Below are 22,074 nucleotides of genomic sequence, written 5' to 3'. Positions count from 1 at the left end.
TGCCTCCCAAGTGCTGGGATTTAAGGTGTGTGCCACTACACCCAGACATGATTCTTATAGGTATGTTTCTTTCATATTGATTGGAGGTAGCACTACATAGTCCAGCCTGGTCTAGAACACATGTGCCACCACATCTAGCTTAGTTTTGTAGTTTTCCTTTTAATTTGAAACTTAAAAAAAAAAATCATGTGTCTATATTGACACACGTGTTGTGTGTTGTGGGGAGCTGAACATGCACACATATGCTCATGTGTAGAGGTCAGATGTCAATTTCCAGTGTCTTTACTTAGGAAAAACCACCCTGGTTTTTTGAGACTGGTTCTCTCATTGACTTGGAGCTTGTATTTAGGCTAGGTTGTCTGGCCCAGAACCCCAAGGCTCCACCTGTAATCGCAGAGCTGGGAATACAAGCACATACCATTCTGCCTAGCATTTTCATCTGGGTTCTGGGGATCAAACTTAAATCCTCATTCTTGCGTGGCAAACACTATACCAACTATGCTATTTGCAGACTTTCTTTCTCTAAGGCCTTCTTAAATCCTCACAATTGCTAGCCAAGTACTCTTATCACTGAACTGTACCCTTAGTTTGTGTTTCTTCTTCTTTTTTTTAATTTTATTTTATCTGTATGAGTACACTGTTGCTGACTTCAGATACACCAGAAGAGGGCATCAGAACCCACTACAAATGGGTTGAATTGAACTCAGGGCTTCTCAGGAGAGCAGTCAAGTGCTCTTAATCACTGAGCCATCTCTCCAGCCAGTTTGTGTTTCTTGACATTAAAAATAAAAGTATTCCTAGCCCTTTCCCTCCAATATGTATTATCAAAATCATACTTTTGCTTAATCTCTCAAGTTTCAATTATATAATTACAAATGAGGCTAAAAGTCAATTTAATAAAAGTATAGCTTCAGTCGTGGCATTTACAGCTGGGCATGCTGGTGTATGCCTTTAATCCCAGCACTCAGGAGGCAGAGACAGGCAGATCTCTGAGTTCCAGGACACTCAGGAATACACAAAGTAACCCTGCTTCGAAAAACAAAAACAACAAAAAGGCATTTGCTTATTACTTTCAAGCTTGTGGATTAAAAACAAGCTTTCCAGCCGGGCGTGGTGGCGCACGCCTTTAATCCCAGCACTCGGGAGGCAGAGGCAGGCGGATTTCTGAGTTCGAGGCCAGCCTGGTATACAAAGTGAGTGCCAGGACAGCCAGGGCTACACAGAGAAACCCTGTCTCGAAAAATCAAAAACAAAAAACAAAAAACAAAACAAAACAAACAAACAAAAAACCAAGCTTTCCACGAGATTTGACATAGTCAGAATTACTTCTTGAAAAATAAAAAACCATGCAAACAAAAGGTCTGGGCTGGCGAAATGGCTCAATGGGTAAAGATGCTGTCAGGCCTGACAATCTGAGTTCAGTAGAGTTGAAGGGTCTTTCTTACAGACTAGTGCTCTCTGGGCTCACTGTTCCAGTCAGATAGGACTTCGTTTTGGTCTACAAATAAACCAAGATCATTCGTGTTAAGAGTTTTAAAAGAAATAAAAATAGAAATAAAACTCTCGGCGAAATTTAATCTTCAAATTAAGTAAAATGGGGAGGGGTTTAGCGTCTTCGTTTAAAGAGTTCTTAATTAAAGTTTTACCTGAGTCCTGTAATTTTATTTGCTAAACCTTGCAACCCTACAAAGACAAGGTCTTCCAAGCTCTTTACTACCTAAACCACTAACAACTTTCGAAAACATGTCTGTACTTTTTCTGTCATTTACTATGCTGTGTAGCTTTGACTCATTCTTCCTGGGTTCCAAGGCGGATAGGAAACCTACCTCAAAACCTAACAACAAAAGCGCGAGGCTCAAGTACATTATGCATCTTGTGTTTTGTATCCTCAGAGCTCACAAGCTGGTGGAGGAAGCCGGCGGGCGGCTCGGAGCTCCTTAGCTACCATAGGCTCCACACTTGTCGTGCTTAGCGTCACTCAACCCGCCACACCTCGAAAGACCAGGGAACAGGTCCGCCAACTGTGCAGAGCGGACGCTGCAATCCTGGGGAGGAGGCCGGCGCCCACACAGCCATAACCAGAGCAACTGGAAATGACAGAAAGCCTAGTGTTTCCCGGAGGCACCGCCCAGTCACTTCCGGTTCCGTAAGCCTATTGTTCCCGCCCTCAGCCTACACTTTCAACAAAACTTCAGGTTCTGGTAGTTCCCTCGGGCACTCTTATATTTCCTTCACTCTTCGCCTTTTACCCATGCTTAAATAGAAACACCAAGGCGCTCGAAACTCGAGACCGGCGGTCAAGACAAGAAGGAGCGAGCAAGTGGCCTTGGCGAAAGTGCGAGTCGGGAACACCGCGCGCTTGATGCTCACACCGCGGCTTCTGCTTGCCGCCGACCGGAAGTCCACGGTCTGAATGGGTCTTGTACCCGGCCACGGCCGCTCCTCCCGGTGGACTTGACAGCGGGCGACACTGGATCTCTGATCTCGTCGGCTGCCAGGTTCATGTGGAGGCTCCCGGGCCGCAGCGCGCTTCGTGGGGTCCGGTCGGTGGTGGAGCGACGCAGCCGGGTCGAGGCAGGGACTCACGAGGCGGTGCGCGCCATGGAGCGCGCGGTGGTGCGCTGTGTGCCCTCGGAGCCCAAGCTCAGCCTGTCTTTCGCGTTGGCCGACGGCAGCCACAAAAACATGCAGCGGGACCAGAGCGAGCCTCTGGGCCGGGCCCTCAGCCGGATCGCTACCAACGCCCTCAAGGGACACGCAAAGGTAGCGGCCGCCAAGAAGAGCAGGAAGAACCGAGCCCACTCGAGCGGTGGCGCGGCCTGTGCGGCGACAGGGCCTGAGCCGGTTGCGACCTGCGAGCCGGTGGTGAAGCTGTACTACCGGGAGGAGGCGGTGGCCGAGGATGTGCTCAATGTGGACGCCTGGCAGGACGGAGCGGTGCTGCAGATCGGCGACGTCAAGTACAAGGTGGAGCGCAACCCGCCCACCTTCACGGAGCTGCAGTTGCCGCGCTACATCATGGCTGGCTTCCCTGTGTGCCCCAAACTCGGCCTGGAATTTGGGGATCCCGCCAGCTCCGTGTTCCGCTGGTACAAGGAAGTCAAACCCGGGGCGGCAGAACCTGGGGACAGCGGCCCCGCGTCCTCGTCTCACTCTTCGCAGCCTTCAGCTTGGATCGAGACCGGTGTGGACGAGCGCGTCTACACCCCGTGCAATGCAGACATCGGGCTCCGGCTCCGGCTTCACTGTACGCCGGGCAATGGGCAGCGCTTCGGGCCAAGCCGCGAGCTAGAAAGCCTGTGCCCGGTGGAGGCCGGGCCTGGCACCTGCACTTTTGACCATCGACATCTGTACACCAAGAAGGTGACGGAGGACTCTTTCATCCGCACTGTCTCCTACAACATCCTGGCTGACACGTACGCCCAGACTGAGTTCTCTCGGACGGTCCTGTACCCATACTGTGCCCCCTACGCCCTGGAGCTTGACTACCGCCAGAACCTCATACAGAAGGAGCTCACAGGCTACAACGCAGACCTCATCTGTTTGCAGGAGGTGGACCGCGCGGTGTTCTCCGACAGCCTGGTACCGGCCCTGGAGGCCTTCGGGCTGGAGGGCGTGTTCCGAATCAAGCAGCACGAAGGCCTGGCCACTTTCTACCGGAAGTCCAAGTTCAGGCTCCTTAGTCAACATGACATCTCTTTTCAAGAAGCCCTCAAGTCGGACCCACTGCACAAAGAATTACTAGAGAAGCTGGCTTTGAATCCATTAGCACAGGAGAAGGTCCTCCAGAGGTCGTCTGTCCTTCAGGTCAAGTAGCTCTGCTTGTTTTCTTCATACTCGGCCAGGATTAGGGGTTGCGGGAGTAGAGGGGGCTGGGTATTAGTACTCGTCATTGGAAATAAGCATTTCTTTAAAGTGTTTTTGCCCTAGCATCTTGAAAGTGTAGCCTGTTCCTTAATTCGGCACATTTTAACCTCTCCTTGTGTGCCTATCCTGCCGCAGGCTGCCTTCAACAAGATGAATAGAGACATTCCTTAGTGCTTACAATCCAGGTAGACATAGTAACTTGTCACACACGTACCATTTTAAGTGCACTTTAAAGCACTCCCAAGTGTAAGTCCCTCCTTTTTTAAGATGTTTCGTCTCTATTGTTAACTAGTGTGTAAGAAAAAGTAATTGGCTTTTCTATCTGTTTTTACAGATACTATCCTTTTTTAATAAATGAGAAAATGTTCTTTTTTTTTTGGTTTTTCGAGACAGGGTTTCTCTGTATAGCTCTGGCTGTCCTGGAACTCACTTTGTAGACCAGGCTGGCCTCGAACTCAGAAATCCGCCTGCCTCTGCCTCCCAAGTTCTGGGATTAAAGGCGTGCGCCACGGCTTGAGAAAATGTTCTAATGCCCTTATGCTAGTTGAAAGAAGTATGAAGGGCTGGAGAGATGGCTCAGTGGTTAAGAGCACTCACTGCTCTTCCAGAGGTCCTGAGTTCAATTCCCAGCAACCACATGGTGGCTCACAACCATCTGTAATGGGAACCAATGCCCTCTTCTGGTGTGTCTGAAGACAGCAACAGTGTACTCACATATATTAAATAAATAAAAAGAAAGAAGTATAAAGCCAGGATTCATAGCCACTTGACAATGTTAGCATTATTGTTCAGGGTGTGAACGTAGCTTTAAACTGTGGGTTTGTGTTTTGTTTTGTTTTATTTTATTTTGTTTCCTTTGTTGAATTTTGTTGATACTTTTGAGATAAGGTCTCACTGTGTATCGGTGAATGTCTTGAACTGGATATGTAGGTCAGTCTAGCATGAACCACTGAGTCACCTGCCTCTTAAGTGCTGGGATTACAGTTGTGTGCTACTAAGCTCATCGCCTTTAAGGGCATTTTCAGAGTTTTTTATGTAATGGGTTTTGTTCAGAGTAAATGTCTACCCATTTTCAAGCACCATTGTGTTCTGTGCACTCTTATGTAAGTTCATTTAATTGAATACACACATCTATGAGGGAGGTGATATGGTTTCTTTACCTTACTCCGAGGCACAGTGCTGTAAATGCTAGACTGTTCAAACAGATCTGACTCCAGGACAAGTAAGTGCTTTCATACTTGAAAACAGTTCAATCCCTTTTCTTTCTTTTTTTTTTGTTTTTTTGTTTTTTTGACACAGGGTCACTCGGTAGACCAGGCTGGCCTCGAACTCAGAAATCCACCTGCCTCTGCCTCCCAAGTGCTGAGATCAAAGGCGTGCACCACCACTGCCCGGTGAAAACAGTTCAATCTTAAATTTATCAACTACAATGTAGTTTTTCATAATGGTGTATATTGGATGGTTACTAAAATGTTATATTTATTCATGTTACATACCTTAAAACTTGTAATGTCAGATTTAAAAATTGGTGTCTTAGTTTTCAAGAGATTGTGGAATGAAATAGCTCAGCCTGAGAGTCAGGTATTATGGCACCTGCTTTAATCCCAGAACTTTGGAGGAAGAGGCAGACGATTTTTATGAGTTCCAAGGCCAGTCTAGTTTACATAGTGAGTTCTAGGACAGCCAGGAGTATACAGTGAGAAACTGCCTCAAACAACCAAAACCAAACCAAAAATACTTTCAGGAGTTCGGCAGACACCAACTGAACATTGATGTTTCCTATTACAGATTTCAGTTCTTCAGTCTACAACGGACTCTTCGAAAAAGATATGTGTTGCTAACACCCATCTCTACTGGCACCCAAAAGGTAGGTTTTCTTTAGCTTTACAATGTCTTAAACATTGAGACTCAATGTTATTAAAGCTGTATGCTCACACTCACATACACACACCTACACCTATGTGTGTGTGTGTGTGAGTGTGTGTGTGTGTGTGACAGGTGGAATGTGTAGAGGTCAGAGTTGGTTCTCTTGCTCCACCATATGGGATCCTGGGATTGAACTCAGGTCATCAGACTTGGTAACAAGCACTTTTACCAGCTGAGCCATCTTGCTGGGCCCAAGACATAGATTTTTTTGTAAGCAACTTGAAATAATAGCCTATAATATCTGAGTGACATTCAAGATAAGAGTTTGATAAGGCTCAGGTGGTGGTACACACATGTAATCAGCTCTGAGGATGCTGTGGCAGGAGGATTTCAAGTTCTAGGCCAACGTGGATTTCAAAACTCTTATCAAAAAATCAAAAGTAAGGTGTGTGTGTGTGTGTGTGTGTGTGTCTGTGTGTGTTGAATGTAATTCAGGTACCATGATTTGTGGGTGCAATGTGCTCTCGGGGGGGTGCTTTAAAAAAATACTTAGCACTAATTTTGTTTGTGTTTGTAGGTGGATACATTCGTCTCATTCAAATGGCAGTAGCCTTGGTTCATATTAGACATGTCTCACGTGATCTCTATCCTGGCATACCAGTTATATTTTGTGGCGACTTTAATAGTACACCATCAACAGGCATGTATCATTTTGTCATCAATGGCAGCATTGCAGAGGATCATGAAGACTGGGCTTCCAATGGGGAAGAGGAGAGATGCAGCATGTCTCTCACACACTGTTTCCAACTGAAGAGTGCTTGTGGTGAGCCTGCTTACACAAATTATGTCGGTGGCTTTCACGGATGTCTAGATTACATTTTCATTGACTTAAAGACTTTAGAGGTTGAACAGGTGATCCCATTACCTAGTCATGAAGAAGTTACCACCCACCAGGCCTTACCTAGTGTTTCTCATCCTTCTGATCACATAGCACTTGTATGTGATTTAAAATGGAAATAGATTTTACTTCACTAACTCTGAAAGGAAGCTAGGAACTTTTCAAAAAATGTAATATGAAACAAAGCTCATATATAAACCTTCAATGAGGCAACACTAGACTTAACGGTCATTCCCTACTGGTTATGTTCCAGACGGCTTCGTTATAGAACTAATTCATCTTTGCATCATATAATATCTTTATCCTCTTTTTTTAAATTCCCTACATTTGGAGGAAAACATATTTATGACTAGCAAGAATAAAATTGAAATATTGTGTACATTTTATAAGTTTTTTTAAGCTGGTAATTAAGATTTTTAAGTACTATTTGAATAATCTCAATTTTTCTTTCACAGCACATTTTACATTGAATTATGTTAATATAATTGGGGAAGGAGGGGACATGTAGGTAAAACGTGAGAGACTTCAGAGACACATGGAATACATTAGTCTGTCACTACCTCAATTTGGTTAGAATTTATTATAATTTTGGAGCTTTAACAAAAGATTAAAATGTACCATTACCAATTCTTTTAGCTTCTTCCTTTTTCAGTTAGGAAGGTATTTTCCTTCTAGCATTGTTTTCCAGTGTACAAATGACGGTTCAAATGCATCTAATTTGTCTTCTCACTTGCACTTCAGCTCATTTTAATAGTAGGATACAAGCACAAAAGAGTATTCAAAGGGACCGGGGACATGACTTGATCCCTTGCCTTTGCTCTTACTCATAAAATATAAGCACACAGGGAAAGGGGGAATCAGGCGTGGTGCTTTATAGCTGTAATCCTAGACTCAGGAACCTGAGGCAGGACTGCTTCGAGGTCAGTTCTGGTCTGGGTTACACAGTTCAAGGCCAGCTTGGGCTACATACATAGGGAAAAAGGGGACAGTGGGTTTTTGTCAATATCTGAAATAAACTTTTTATAGATGTAAGCATTATAGCTTGAGGAACAGAACAGTGCCACATAATTTATATAAGAAATTTTAAGATGAAGCCAACATTTGAAATTGCAAGCTGGGTTGATTAGTACCTAGTTTAGATGCTTTACTACATTTGTTCTCTCCACGTCTTCTTCTTGGTAATGCTTTAGCTGTTGCTTTGTCATGTCCAGGTTTAACTGTAGCACAAGCATAGCTTTCTGCACTTAATTTCTAGCATAGATAATAAAGGCCTCTTATACCTCAAAAAGAGGTCTTATTTTCCAGTCTTCAAATTATTTAATCTGTAAATCCATTTTTCCCCATATTCTTCTAATGTGATCTGTGTTTTCCATATTCTGTTATCAGATACTCTTAGGTTAGTAAGTCTGAAAAATATAAGCATTTCATTTGCACTTCACATTGAATCTTTATTCAAATTATTTAAAGGGAAACATAAGGTGGCAGTTTCTTGGGATGCTTAAAATAAAAAAAGCTGATGAAAAGTTGATGTTACCAAATTGTGCCTTCATAAATATGGTAGTTTCTCTTCCCAAGGGTCAAATTCAGGGCACTCAGTTATATTCCCAGCCATGTACATGCCACTTTTGAGAGCATTTTAGTGGCAGTTTATATAGTCAGAACTAGTTCTTTTGCAAAATATTATTTCAGTATTATTTTATTTCTGTGTTGCTGGGGATTGAACCCAGAACCCTGAGCATGCTAACCATGCTTAGTACTACCAAGCTGCATCAGAGCTACAACCCTCTCCAAAATTGGTTTTGTTTTGCCTTCAGATAACCATGTTGACAAACTTACATGAACTCTTCAGGAATTAACAGTAATTTACTCAGCAAGAAGTGAGCATTTTGAAAGAAAAATGTTTGTAATTCATACCCATGCATTGACCTCCTGCATTAACTCCGTGGCGAAATTGAACTGTGATTTACCAAACATACCATGTCCTAAATCCTTAAATTTGATATTTGTGGATTAAATGGTATAGTCAGATTATATACAGATATTTCAGGATATTCTGATAATGAAGTGTAAAGATCTGACTCCAGCTTACAGGTGTGCAAAGGTAGGAGCACTGCACAAACTCTATGAAGAAACTTATTTGTACTTAGGACAGGACAAGGTGTTGATCAGAAGTGTTTAAAGTTGTCTTCGTGATTGAATTTTTCTATTAGTTTTGAAATTTTTAGTATTTAATGATTCTGAGAACTCTAGCAACTTTGTGGCAAACCACATTTATGTCACAAGTTCTTCGTAAAGGAAATGTGAATATTTTAGAGTATGTTATTCTGTTAAAATCAACTCTTAAAGTTGTCCCAGTAACACTAACAGTTTGCAGTTCATTAGCAAAAATATCATTTCTGGCTACAGTATCTTTTCTTTAAAGTTCTAAAATGTAAAATCTCTATATTGTAAGGGAAGATAAAATTTGTAGTATTCATCTTAAAACTCAGTAGGGAAGTCTTCTGAAATACGGCCAACACCAATTTTCTAAACACTATTTAAAAATGTGTTTGAAACCCTTTTGCTCAGCATACTTGCAGGAAGTATTATCTTGATTTCATTTGTAGAGAGGATAAGGGCTTTCACTTATAAAGTAAGTTCTGTGGCCCTGATTTCTAAGAAATATGCCATTTCTAGTAAGTGGTGATGAGTTGTATTACCTGGGTAAATTTTAGCATTACAATACAACAATACTGCATTCTGATTACAATACAAAAGCTAACCATTTAAATGTATACAGCCTAGTTGTATTTAATACATTCACTGTTGTGTAACTGATTCTAAGGCATTTTCATCACTTCAAAAGGAAAGCCTAAATTATATCCTCATTCTCTACCAGTATAGACATATCATCTGCCAGTTCTGATATATCTGTCTGTATTGACTGGATGTTTTTCAAGCTTATCTGTGTAACAGTATGTACCAATACTTCATCTTTTTTACACATTTTCTACTGCATGGATAATACATCTTGCTTATGTGAGCATTTGGATTGGCTAGTTTGCTGTTGTGAGTAGTACTGTGGAGATTGGAACATCCTCTTTTTGTTAGTACTAGGGAATCAAACCCTGGGCTGGTGTATGGACTGCTCTGAGCTGCACACCCAGTCCAAACATCTGTTTTCAGTTCTTTTAGAGTATATAATTTGGTGAATTGCTGGGTCATAATTCTCTGTAGCTTTCTGCAGCAGTGCCATACTTTCCCACAGTGGCTACACTATCCTAAACCTCCCTCACTGTTATATACAGGTTCAGGTTCCCTCCATCCTCACAAATTATATCCATTTTTTGAACAGCCATCCTAGTTAACACTTCAGTGACACACTTTGAACTTTGGAATTGCAGTTGTTGCAGTCACAAGCAAGCTTATCTTAAAATACAGCTTATCAGACCTCTTCCCAGAGCCACCTTCAGCAGCTGCTACTTATTTTTATGATTTTTGTGCCAAGTAGGAAAGGTTTTACTGCTTCCTTTAAAGAAAACTGAATATCAAAGTTAAAAATACAACCTTGACTATAAAGAATTTTGGTAAAGGCCTAAGACCTGCACAACAAAAGGCCATACTTCACGCTTCAGCAATTGCAGAGAACTTACTTTAAAATCTAAAAGGTACAGATTAGCAGATGGCAAGAATGGCTAAGTTTTGAGAAAATTAGATGGATATAATTGAGTATAATTTATAATAATAAATTATGTATAATCATTGAAAGTTCAAGCTATTCTAGTTTTTTTTTAAAAAACATCTCTAAATTCAAGCTAACGTAAACTTTAAGCCAATAAACTTAAGCTGGCATTTACCCTGTTAAATAAGAGGTAGGGAAAATATTACTTGACCACTTAAGGTAGTGTATTAATAATACAGATGCTAAAATTTAATTTATATAGAGGCTAATTTTAAACATTAAACTTATCAGTTGAACTGGTTGATACCATCCACTATATAACTATTAATAGTGACATTGTAAACAGTAAACCTGAGCCTGAAAAGACCACTTGTTCTTCCAAAGGACCCAGAGTTCATTTCCCAAGACCCACATGGTGGCTCACAACCTTTTGTAACTCCAGGTCCAGGGGGCCCACATCCTTAACTGGCATCTCTGGACTCCAGGAATGCAGGCAAAACACACTATACCTGTAAACTTAAAAATCACCAAGAAAAAAATAAACAAAAACTAGATAAACAACCGTGGAAGCAGTCGGTTCAGCTTTTCAGCTTCCAGTCTGATTATTCTGATGGGAATCTCTTGATTTGTCAAAACCCAAGCTCTGCAATGTTTTGTGGGTTTTTCCTGAGGGTTTTTCTATGTAGGCCAGGCCGAGATTTGCCTCCTAGTGTGAGGATTAAGGGTGTGTACTACCACCACTTGGCTCTGAAATACTTTTTTTTTTTAATTGTTCATTTTTGGGCGTGATGGTGCATGCCTTTGGTCTCGAAGGCAGAGAGGCAGGTAGATCTCTGAGTTCAAGGCCAGCCTGGTCAGAATTACAGGCTGACCAGGCCTGTTACCATGTTTTGAAAAACAAAAACAATTTCTTTCGGACACTAAAAAACTATCTCCATCATATATCCATTTTGTGGTGAATTTAAGCCTATTTCATCTGGCAACTCTCTCATACCCTGGAGAGTTGCCATTGCACATTTCCTTAGGATACTGAAATAGTTGTAGGTTGCATTTTTGCTAGTTTGTATGTGCTTCCTAGAACTATTGGGGTTGATTCCGTAGGGAACTTGACAGTTTAGTTGACTTTCTTATATTGAAAAGGCACTTTAAAAAGAATTTATCGCCGGGCATGGTGGCGCATGCCTTTAATCCCAGCACTCAGGAGGCAGAGGCAGGCGGATTTCTGAGTTTGAGGCCAGCCTGGTCTACAAAGTGAGTTCCAGGACAGCCAGGGCTACACAGAGAAACCCTGTCTTGAAAAACAAAGACAAAAAAAGAATTTATCATACATAAAGCATTATTGCTAACCATACATCCAGACAAAGTGACATAGAAAATACTCTGTATTTTGACAGCTGTTAAAGGTGGCACATAGCAGTAATCCTAGCACTTGGGAGGTGGAAGTAGATGAATCCATTCAGTGTCATCCACAGCTGTTTAGTAAGTTGGAGGCCAGCCTGAATTATGAGACTGACAGTTAAAATAAAATTGGGTTAATAGTAGTGTTACAGATTATCTAAAACAAATTACATAACCCTTTCATATTTCCCACCATCCTAATCTTTCCCTATTCTTAAACTGGTGGTGGTAACTTTAAGAGCTTTTGGTATTTGAATGTCAGAAAAATCCTACTTAAACGTAGTTACTCCGTTTGCTCGGGCAACCCCTTTACCTGTCTCCATGAAATGTCTATTTCGGACTTTCATAAATACGTACTTCAGAAAACATGTATTTTGTGACTGGCTTCTTTTCACTTAGGCTGTTTAGGTATTTCCATGTTGTAGCATCAGTACTGGGATTTTTAAAGATGAATTTTCCATTGTTAGGCTATACTATATTTCATCAATCTACTTGTAGGTTAATGGACATTCATACTGCTTCCACAAATAATTTTTCTGTCTTTGTGTACAATTTCTGTGTGGGTGTTTTCATTTCTCTTGGGCATTCCTCTTCCACAGGGGCAGAACTGTTGGGTCATGTGGAAACAACTTACCTTTTGAGAAAATGCTAGGTTACTGAAAGCAGGTGCATCTCTACCAGCAAAACCTGAGGTTCTGATTTTTACACATCCTCAACACTTTTTACTTTTTAATTTACATTCCTCTTTCCTCTAGGGAACATGAGTTCCCTACTTATAAGACTCCAAATGGATTCCTAAAACAGCATCATACCCTGTATCAATCTTGTGTGTGTGCATACATACTTATGATAGTTTAACTGATATAAGTACAATATACTAATAAGATATAAGTTATTTAAAGCCTAATTCTTTTTAAACCTTCCATTTAATTTTTAAAACATGGTGGAACATAAGGACTGAAATTGTGGAAAGTGAACATGTAGACAGAATACCATACATGTCTATTTGAATGGTAATACATTTGGACAAAAAACGAACCACTGTTAACTAAAGCCAGAACAGTTCCTAAGAGCTAGTACTGAGTGCCCAGTGAAACTGAATGCACACCACTCGTTTGCAGAGTAGAAATTGCAAGTTGCAAGGGAACCTAGTTTCTTTTCTTCTACTGTAAACACTGACTGAGAAGGCAGTTGCTGTTTACTGAGTTTGTTAACTTAGTCACTTAAACATGTTACATGGACTACAGAAATAACCTTGTTGGGGCTGGAGAGATGGCTCAACGGTAAGAGCACTGACTGCTCTCCCAGAGGTCCTGACTTCAGTTCCCAGCAGTTCCCACGTGGTGGCTCACAGCCATCTGTAATAGGATCTGATGCCCTCTTCTGGTGTGTCTGAAGACAGCTACAGTGTACTGATATACATTAAATAAATATTTTTTTTAAAAAAATAACCTTGTTATTAATATTTGCCTAAATGTAACTAACTACAATGCTGGGATTAAAGGTATTCGCCACCACTGCCTGGCAAATATTTAAAATTTTTTCATTTTATGTGTTTTGTCTTCATGTGTTCACCACATGTACAGGGCCCCCAGAGTCCAGAAGAGAGCTTTGGAACCCCTGGAGCTGCAGGTAGAGATAGTTGTGAGGCCCCATCTGGGTGCTGGCAATCTGGAAGAGCAGCCAGTGCTTGACCACTAAGTCATCCCTCCAGCTTAGATTTTAGTTAACTGTAGTGCTAACTTACACTCTAACCCCTTAACTTACGGAAGCTTCACATTTTCTATTTTATATCCCAAAAAACCACACACTGTACTGTAATTTAGATTTCTCTAGAGAGAAAGAAGACCTCTCTTACTTGGAAAGAAGGGCTAAGGATATTTCAATCACATCAAATGAAGCACACTAATTAAACATACTCTATCTCAATAACCTACTTTAGATACTCAGAAATTGCTTAACTTCAGTTTACTTTGCTAAATTAAGTGGTTTTTATTTTGTGAACAAAATAAGAACACACATTTTACAAACCTGTAATTGACTTCAGAAATAAAACTTTGAAGCTGGGTGTAGTGGTTCATACTTTTAATCCCCACACTTGGGAGGCAAAGGCAAATGGATCTTTTAAGTTCAAGACCAGCCTGGTCTATAAAGCAAGTTCCAGGACAACTAGGGCTATTGAGAAACCCTGTCTCAAGAACACAAACAAGAAAAGAAATACATTTTTTGATCCATGAGTTTATCTACATCTGTAAGTCATAAAAAATCAGTTTATAATACATGAGACAATATAGACAAAATTCCACTCCAACCAGTAGTTATGGCATGTATCACAGTTGCCACTATAACATGGAAGTCTGGATACATCTTGTGCTGACATTTGAAATGTTAAGTCCCACTGTTGCAGGACTTTCTCTGTCCAATCACATTAGGGCAGTGGCAGACCTGTGATTGGACAAGAAAAGGGAGGCAGAGCTAGGAGTTTTGGGAAAAGGGAGAGGTCACAGAAGAGAAGACAACGTGGAGGCAGACACATGATGATCCTGATCCCATGTGGTTTTAAACAGCCACAAGGAGCTAAGATTGTCACAAAGTTAGAATAATTAGGTCAAAGCTTTATCAATTGGCTCTGAAATTATTGTATTGGCACCTTGTAAATTGTGATCTTGTTATATAAATCTGATTGGATAGTTAAGCTTTTCGAGTCATGTTTTGGCTGAGTAGTGGTGGCACACGCCTTTAATCCCAGCACTCGGGAGGCAGAGACAGGTGGATTTCTGAGTTCGAGGCCAGCCTGGTCTACAGAGTGAGTTCCAGGACAGCCAGGGCTATGCAGAGAAACCCTGTTTGAAAAACCAAAAAAAAAAGGTCATGTTTCTACTGGGTAACTAGGTGTTGAGGTGGCTGATCATGGGGTGTGTGGGGCGTTGTGGTGAAGCGAGATGAACTGGCTAGTTGGGAGAGAGTAGTTCAGTGGTGAGGCTCACCAGTACCAGTACTAGAGCAGGAACTCGGACTGGCAGGTCAGGAGAGATGGCAGCTTGACTTTTTTAATATTGCCACAGTGCTTATGGACTATTCTCAGAGTAGCATCACTTAGCTATGCATCCTACCTAATGTTAGTTGCCAAATGTATGCATACCCACTTGTCAAATTATTTTCTTTGAGAAAGGTCTTATGCTGGCCTCAAACTCAGTAAGTGGATGATGATTTCTGCCATCTCTGTGGCACGTGATACTGGGCTCAAACTCAATGTATACAAGGCAAGCTTCATCACCAATGAATCACCGACTGAGCTTCATCACCAACCCCTTCATACTCAGCTTCTGGAGTTCATATTATGATAACTTAGTCCTCTTCTTCATCTGACCTTTGGACTTCATAGCTTCAAATGGTATTCTACTAGAAAAATTAAAATTCTTCATAGTGCACCTTACTTTAATGCACATGATAACCCATGGTTAAGTTTACGGACAACTTAAACCATAAGTAAATTCACTGGGATTTAGCCATACTTTGTTATATCAGGAAATCATTTTCAAATATTGCAAAGTCTCAAAAGAACACACAATCATGTTTTTTAAAATCATTTTATTAGGAATAATTCCAAATGGGTTATGAAGAAAACTTATTCATTGAATTTGATGAGTTTTCAAAAAATTCTTAATGAAGATATGTTCATCAATAAACAGTAAAATACCAGTAGAACTATCATATACTGGGCAAAGAGTCAGGCTGATTCCAAAAGCAACATGCAACATAAAAAAGATAACAATATAAAGGAAGACAATCTGCTGAGTATTAAAAGTTATCTCAATATGAACTCTTTGCATCCAGCACAGAATTGGCTATCAAATCCAAACCACATCAAAGTTTGGCTGATAGAAGCCAGGAGTCAATAATGTGGGGGTGGTGGGGTGGGGGGATCCTCAGTACAAGAAAACTGAATAGTGTTTTGGACCACGGCCCTGGCCTGTACAAGCATTATTAGAAAAATCTTTTTGGCAAGGGGTAGAAATAAATACAAATGGAATGCTACATTTTTAAGTCAGCAGACTGTCTGAGGAATGATAAAGGTATCAGTAAAGCATCAAGGGAGTAACTTTAAAACATTATTGTTGTGGGCTCACAAACCACTCAGATCTGTCTAAAGGTGTCACAATAGCTATGTATCCAGGCATTTAGGTTCAAGGGAAGCATAATAATGGATACTTTTCTTTCCCAAGGAGAATTTCTCTTAAACCCAAGCACATTGCTAAATAGCAACATTGTTCTTGGTAAACAATAATTGGCAACAAAACAAGTTTTAAACGCTGTAATTTCTGCCCAAACCTGTCTCAGATATCCTTTAATAACCAAGATGCAAACTAATTTTGTTGTAACAAGCCTAGACCAATTCTATCAAACATGTCCTTGGTTAGATATCCAGCTTCATTTAACGTTTTGAAAGTTCATTTGACAGCCAATCCAGTCCCTCATACAGACCAGTTCCTTGTGTAGCACAAGTGGCTTGGACATACCACTGTGAAAAAAAAGAACAAGAAAGCCCTTGATTAACAAGACAATACACAGTGCCATTTTTAAACGAAATATTAAGCTCCTCCCCATAAATGCCTAAGGGCACTACTGAGTCAGTGGTTACAAATATACAAAAAAAGTCACTGTATTAAATATAAGGAAATAAGTACTTATATCCCACAAACATGAACTTAATGATCTAGCTAACTATACAGGTCATTCAACCTTCATCCTTCAGGTATGTTCTCACACCTCTTGCTTCTCACTCTACCCATTTAAAGCTCCATCTATTCTTCAATGAACTTATCAGTTTACCACTCCCCCACATAATCTGAGGAATGATGGGAAAATCTCAAACTACCTACATAATCCATAAGATTCTCATAAACTAAGGCGACACATGAGCCTGACACATGACATAAACTTTGATTTTTGTAGTGCTAGAGATCGTACTCAGGGCCCTGCATGTGCTAGGCAAGTCCTCTGCCATTAAGCCACATTCCCAGTGTAAAAGGGGTAAATTTCTGAAAGATGTTTGTTGATACTTTTATTTTTAACAGAATAGTCTTCTTTCACCTTAGAATAAAATCTTATTTTCATGTTGCAAGGCCACGGCAGGTTTATCATACTGCCAATTATCTGAAGACCAAATACCCTATTAGCCCAGCAGGGAGGGGAAGACAATTTCATATCTCCACAGCACAAAAAAGTTCTCTCTCTCTCTCTCTTTTTTTTTTTTTTTTTTTTTCTTTTTGGTTTTTCGAGACAGGGTTTCTCTGTGTAGCCCTGGCTGTCCTGGAACTTACTTTGTAGACCAGGCTGGCCTCGAACTCAGAAATCCGCCTGCCTCTGCCTCCTGAGTGCTGGGATTAAAGGCATGCGCCACCACGACTGGCCAAGAAAGTTCTTATTGTGTATCTTTATCTTTTTAAATCCATGTAGACACTGCAACATGCTACACAACAAATAAATAGTATCTGCCATGCTGGCAAATTAGAGCAAAGCTCTTGTAAAGGACAGGACACTCAGTTTTCCGCAGTATCTTTTGCTTTTGCTTTTGTTTTTTTTTGTTTTGTTTTGTTTTGTTTTTAAAAAAAACAAGGTCTCATGTTTGTGATACAATTTATATGTATGGGGATATTGCCAATACATCAATCACTGATGTAAAATGTTAAGCTATTTTATAGCAGGCACAGAATATCTTGTAATTTTGTATTCAAAATATCTTCAAAAATGTATCAGTAGAGGTTTCTTCATAAGGTTTTCTTTTAAAGTCAATAAGCAAAGAGCACTGAACAGTATGATCTAAGTTACAATTGATACATCCTGGGCTTTTTATGAACAATCCAACATGCAGGGCTTAGTATGATTGCATGTTTGCAATCCTTGCACTGAGGAAAGAAAAGCAGGAGGCAGGAGGATGTCCCTAAGTTTAAGGCCAGCACAGACTATTTATATTTAGTGAGCACCACCTAAAAAAAGCAAGCCAAGTATAAAATTCTTGCTAAGTTGGAGATTCTATTCAGTGTTAGGGTGATTACCCTAACTTGCACAAGAATCATCTGGGTTCACACCCTAACACCACAGAGAATAGTAAAAATAAATAGCTGGAGAGCTATTTGAATGATACAAATTTAAGAATGTCTGTAACCTCTACATATTCAACTCAACATTGTTAATACATTAATACAGAAGATAAAATTAAATAAAAATAAAATTTAAAAATAGAAAATCAGTATTTTTAAAAGCAACATTCAATGCAGTTAAAGAAAAGTCCTATAAATCACATTACCATATTTTTACAAATGTCCTGTATGTTCAAAGGAAGTAATTATTATACATTTAAACTGGGCCAACATGGCATATGCAGAGGTGACCAGATCTCTTTGAGTTTGAGGCCAGACTAGTCGACATAGTGAATTCCAGTCCAGCCAAGACTACAAATGAGACCCTACCTCCAAACAGTAACAACTACAGCGATACTGACAAACAGCTGAGTATCAGCCTACCTACCCTGACACTTCACCAGAGACGAGCTTAGTGTCTCCTATCAATACTTACTGTTCTGTTTCGCAGAGACTGAAGACCTAACTTGTCTGTCATCTCACTGATGGCCATAGCGTTTGGCAAATCCTGTTTGTTTGCAAAAAGGAGCAGCACTGCATCCTGCAGCTCATCTTCCAGAAGCTGGGGATAAAGGCTAAACCGTTAGCAGTTACCCATGGAAAATCCAACAATCACACAGTCTTCCGAAGTATACATTTTCTTTAACATTAAACAAGCTATTGAACACCAAGTAAATTTCTCTATGTAAATTTTTAAGCACTCTTATAAATCTCATATCCCTCAGTTTGAGCAAATAAAGATTTGCCTCTAAGAAAAGAGACATTTTTTGCTTTTGTTACTGTTTTTCCCCTAGACTAGACTCAAAATTGAGATTTTGCTGTTTCTGCTTGCCAAGTGCTGAGAATCCCAGGCCTGAGCTGCCATTCCTGTAGCACAACTGTTTAAAGCCAATCATCCTCCATTCTATGGCTCATTACCATTCAGCCCTCATTATTACCCACTCAGGTTCAGAACTGACAAGGACAAAAATAGGTATCAAAATATGTATTCCATGATCATAGGTACTTAAGTAGCAAGATTAGTTAGGTATGATTTTTTTTGGGGGGGGGCTCCTATCTTTTCCAGTGCAAGAAGTATACCAAGAACAGATCCAGGTAGCTCTGATACATTCTATCCTGTGGAGATAACACGCTGTGTGGAAGGCCTGGTCTTATGATTACCACACTTACATGAAATCTAAAAGAAGTGACTGTGGGCACAGAAGGCTTTCCTGTGCATTCTTAAGAACCTGGAAACAATATAGTTTCCCAAGTTTATTTCTACCTCTAAACTGTGTAGCCACTGACAGCTCTCAACACTACACCCCTTACAAACGATCAACTGGAAGTCTATACTCACCATTTTCTGCAGCACAGCTGCTCCTTCCTGGATTCTTTCACGATCATTGCTATCTACCACAAAAATGAGACCCTAGGGAAAATTTTTTCCAATAAATTTAAAATTAATGTAAATATACACTAAATATAAAATACCCACCAAAACAGTATCGAAAGTTATTTAATTAGACATGGGGTAGAAAATATGTTCTTGTGTCCTGGCCAGTTTTACCTCAAGTCATCAGAGGGGAAGAAACCTCAAGTAAGAAATGGCCTCCCACCATGAGCTGCAGCTGTGGGCACTTTCTTCATTAGTTACTGACATGGAGGGCCCAGCCCGTGGTAGTGCTGTCCCGGGCTAATGGTTCTGAGCTGCTTTGATCATAGTGTTTCATCACAGCAGTAGTAAACATAACTAAGACAGAGGGTTTCCAAATAGAGTTTTTAAAAGTCTCTAACATGGGGCTAACAAGATAGTTCACCAGGTAAAGGCGCATAATGACCTGAGCTTGATCCCCAGAACTCACATGGTGAAAGAGTAGATTCCTCCCAACAATGCAAGTTGTGTCTCAGAGGTACACCCCCCCCAAGACAGACAGACACAGAGAGAGAAAGAGAGAGAGAGACAGACAGACAGACAAGACAGGCAAAGAGGGGAGGGAAGGAGGGAGAGGGAAGTGATTTTAAAAAGAAAAAAGTTTCTGTTCAGGTTAATTTATGTCAGCTGATGCAATCTGACAGGAGGGAACTTCAGTTTAAAAAAAAAAAAGTGCCTCCATAAGATAAGGCTATAGGGGGCTGGAGATGGTTGGAGATAGTTAAGAACACTGGTTGCTCTTCCAGAGTTTCTGAGTTCAATTCCCAGCAACCACATGGTTGCTCACAACCATCTATTACTGGGATCTGCTGCCCTCATCGGGCATGCAGGTGTGTATGCAAATAGATATTTAACAAAACAAAACAAACAAAACCAAAAGATCAAGCTAGGCAGGACTGTGGGGCATTTTCTTAACTAGTGACTGATGGATGAAGCCCCAAGCCCACTGTGGATGGTGCCATCTGGGCTGGTGGTCTTGAATTCTATGAGAAAGCAGGCTGAGCAACCAAAACAGCAAACCGGTTAATAGCGACCTTCCATCAGCTCCTGCATCTAGGTTCCTGCCCTGCTGGAGTTCCTGTCCTGATGTCTTTCGATGATAAACCAATATATGGAAGCCTAAGCCAAATTAACCCTTTCCTCCCCAGATTGCTTTGGTCATGGTGTTTCACCATAGCAACAGTAACCCTAAGACATTCCTGTTAAAATAAAATCCAAATAAAACAGGAAGATAAGCTCAAGGCTAATATTGAAAACTAATTTAAGCAACATGTGATTTTAACCTATCATTCTTACTTCAAATCCAAAAAAAAAAAAAAAAAACCAACAAAAAACAAACCCAAAACATATATGCACACAGACAGACACACACACACAAAGCACAAAAATCGTATTAATCAGTGACTACCTTTCTCTACGTTAAGAGAAGCAACTGTAGCCCTTTTCCCTACCCTGCCATATTTAAGTATCAGAAGAGCTACAGGTCTTGGGGTGTAGCACAGAAGAGGAGAATGCTTGCCTGGCCTGCAAGCAGCTCTGGGTTTGAGCTCTTACACTGAGCAAAACTGAGTCTGGTGTTACACTCCTCTGTGATCGCATCATTCAGGAAACAGAGGCAGGAGATCACAAGGACTATCAGCTACAGTGACTTCCAGGATGCTACTATGGGCTATGTAAGAACCAGTCTCAAAAGTGAAGAAAATGAGCAGAGGCAATGGTGAAGACAAAAGGAAAATAAACAAAGGATCCCCAAAATTATAAGTGATGTTGATTAATGTATGCAGTAAAAGGCACGTACAAAGTGTGAAATGGAGAGACAACACACTTTTCTTGTTCTAAAATAAATTGGAGAATTGGATAATGGTCCTAACACGTTGTTTTCAGGTGTGTGGTTATAAGAATAACTTCCTGATAGTTTAATCATCTTTAAGAAAAAGTATTTCATTAGTAATGCAAAAGAACTGTTTACATATAATTTCTTCCTCTTTAAGTTATATTTTATTTTTTTGAGATTAAAATAAAATTACATTATTTTTCCTCTTCCCTTTTCTCCCTCCAACATCTCCCATGTAACTCCAAACTCTCTGCTCTCTTTTAAATTCACGGCGTCGTTTTCTTTGTTGTTGATGTGTCTATTCCTAAATACATCAACATAACCTGTTCAGTCAATAGTTTTTATATACTTCACCATAGAAACAAAAAAAAAATCTCACTTTAAAATGTAGCCTGCTAACTCTCTAATTGGAGGAAACAAGCCCTAAGCAAACATCCCATGAAAATTTCAAGGATTACAAGATCAAAAGAAACTCATAACAAAAAGGTGGCAGTAAGAATTTAGAAGATATCTGCAAATATTACAACTTTATACAGCAAAAGAAGTGGCATTAGAAAACAACTGATTTGGGCTGGTGAGATGGCTCAGCGGTTAAGAGAACCTGCTGCTCTTCCAAAGGTCCTGAGTTCAATTCCCAGCAACCACATGGTGGTGGCTCACAACCATCCATAACAAAATCTGATGCTCTCTTCTGGAGTATCTGAAGACAGCTACAGTGTACTTACATATAATAAATAAATAGATATTAAAAAATAAATAAAAATTTAAAAAAAGAAAACAACTGATTTAAGACCTTTTTGAAAATTTTCAAACTGCACAGTATTTGAAATGCTCAGTTAATGAAACAGTAGTATGTAGAAACTACATCTCTGTTAAAAGTATGTACCTTGAGCCAGGCGTGGTGGCGCACACCTTTAATCCCAGCACTTGGGAGGCAGAGGCAGGTGGATTTCTGAGTTTGAGGCCAGCCTGGTCTACAGAGTGAGTTCCAGG

The 22,074-nt window shown here is 40.4% G+C and overlaps 2 protein-coding genes across 2 annotated transcripts in view; one reads left to right on the top strand and one right to left on the bottom strand.

Annotated features, from left to right (window-relative positions):
• The first annotated feature begins 2,271 nt into the window (after positions 1–2,271).
• Pde12 (phosphodiesterase 12) lies at positions 2,272–13,020 on the top strand. Its single transcript, XM_021182361.2, has 3 exons — positions 2,272–3,807; positions 5,656–5,734; positions 6,311–13,020. Exons 1-3 carry the CDS (start codon positions 2,503–2,505, stop codon positions 6,751–6,753), a joined length of 1,827 nt encoding a protein of 608 aa, XP_021038020.1. The 5' UTR covers positions 2,272–2,502; the 3' UTR covers positions 6,754–13,020.
• Positions 13,021–15,264: 2,244 nt separating this feature from the next.
• Positions 15,265–22,074, bottom strand: part of Arf4 (ADP ribosylation factor 4) — a 17,680-nt gene continuing 10,870 nt past the window's right edge. Inside the window, exons 4-6 of the mRNA XM_021182009.2 lie at positions 19,173–19,244; positions 18,270–18,395; positions 15,265–16,212 (exon numbers count right to left, since the gene is read on the bottom strand). Coding sequence (XP_021037668.1) covers positions 16,126–16,212; positions 18,270–18,395; positions 19,173–19,244 — 285 coding nt within the window. The 3' untranslated portion in view covers positions 15,265–16,125. The remainder of the gene's footprint in view (positions 16,213–18,269; positions 18,396–19,172; positions 19,245–22,074) is intronic.

This window comes from Mus caroli, chromosome 14 (genome assembly GCF_900094665.2).
Source record: "Mus caroli chromosome 14, CAROLI_EIJ_v1.1, whole genome shotgun sequence".
Taxonomy (NCBI): Eukaryota; Metazoa; Chordata; class Mammalia; order Rodentia; family Muridae; genus Mus; species Mus caroli.
Note: the sequence above shows the minus strand (reverse complement) of the source record. Positions and strands in the feature narration are given on the sequence as shown.

Excerpts from the sequence above, each read along its gene's own strand:
- Pde12 (XM_021182361.2), top strand. The coding sequence starts at position 2,503 with ATGTGGAGGCTCCCGGGCCGCAGCGCGCTTCGTGGGGTCCGGTCGGTG. Across the intron at positions 3,808-5,655 it reads AGAGGTCGTCTGTCCTTCAG|ATTTCAGTTCTTCAGTCTAC; the intron begins GTCAAGTAGCTC and ends TTCCTATTACAG. Across the intron at positions 5,735-6,310 it reads TCTCTACTGGCACCCAAAAG|GTGGATACATTCGTCTCATT; the intron begins GTAGGTTTTCTT and ends TTGTGTTTGTAG.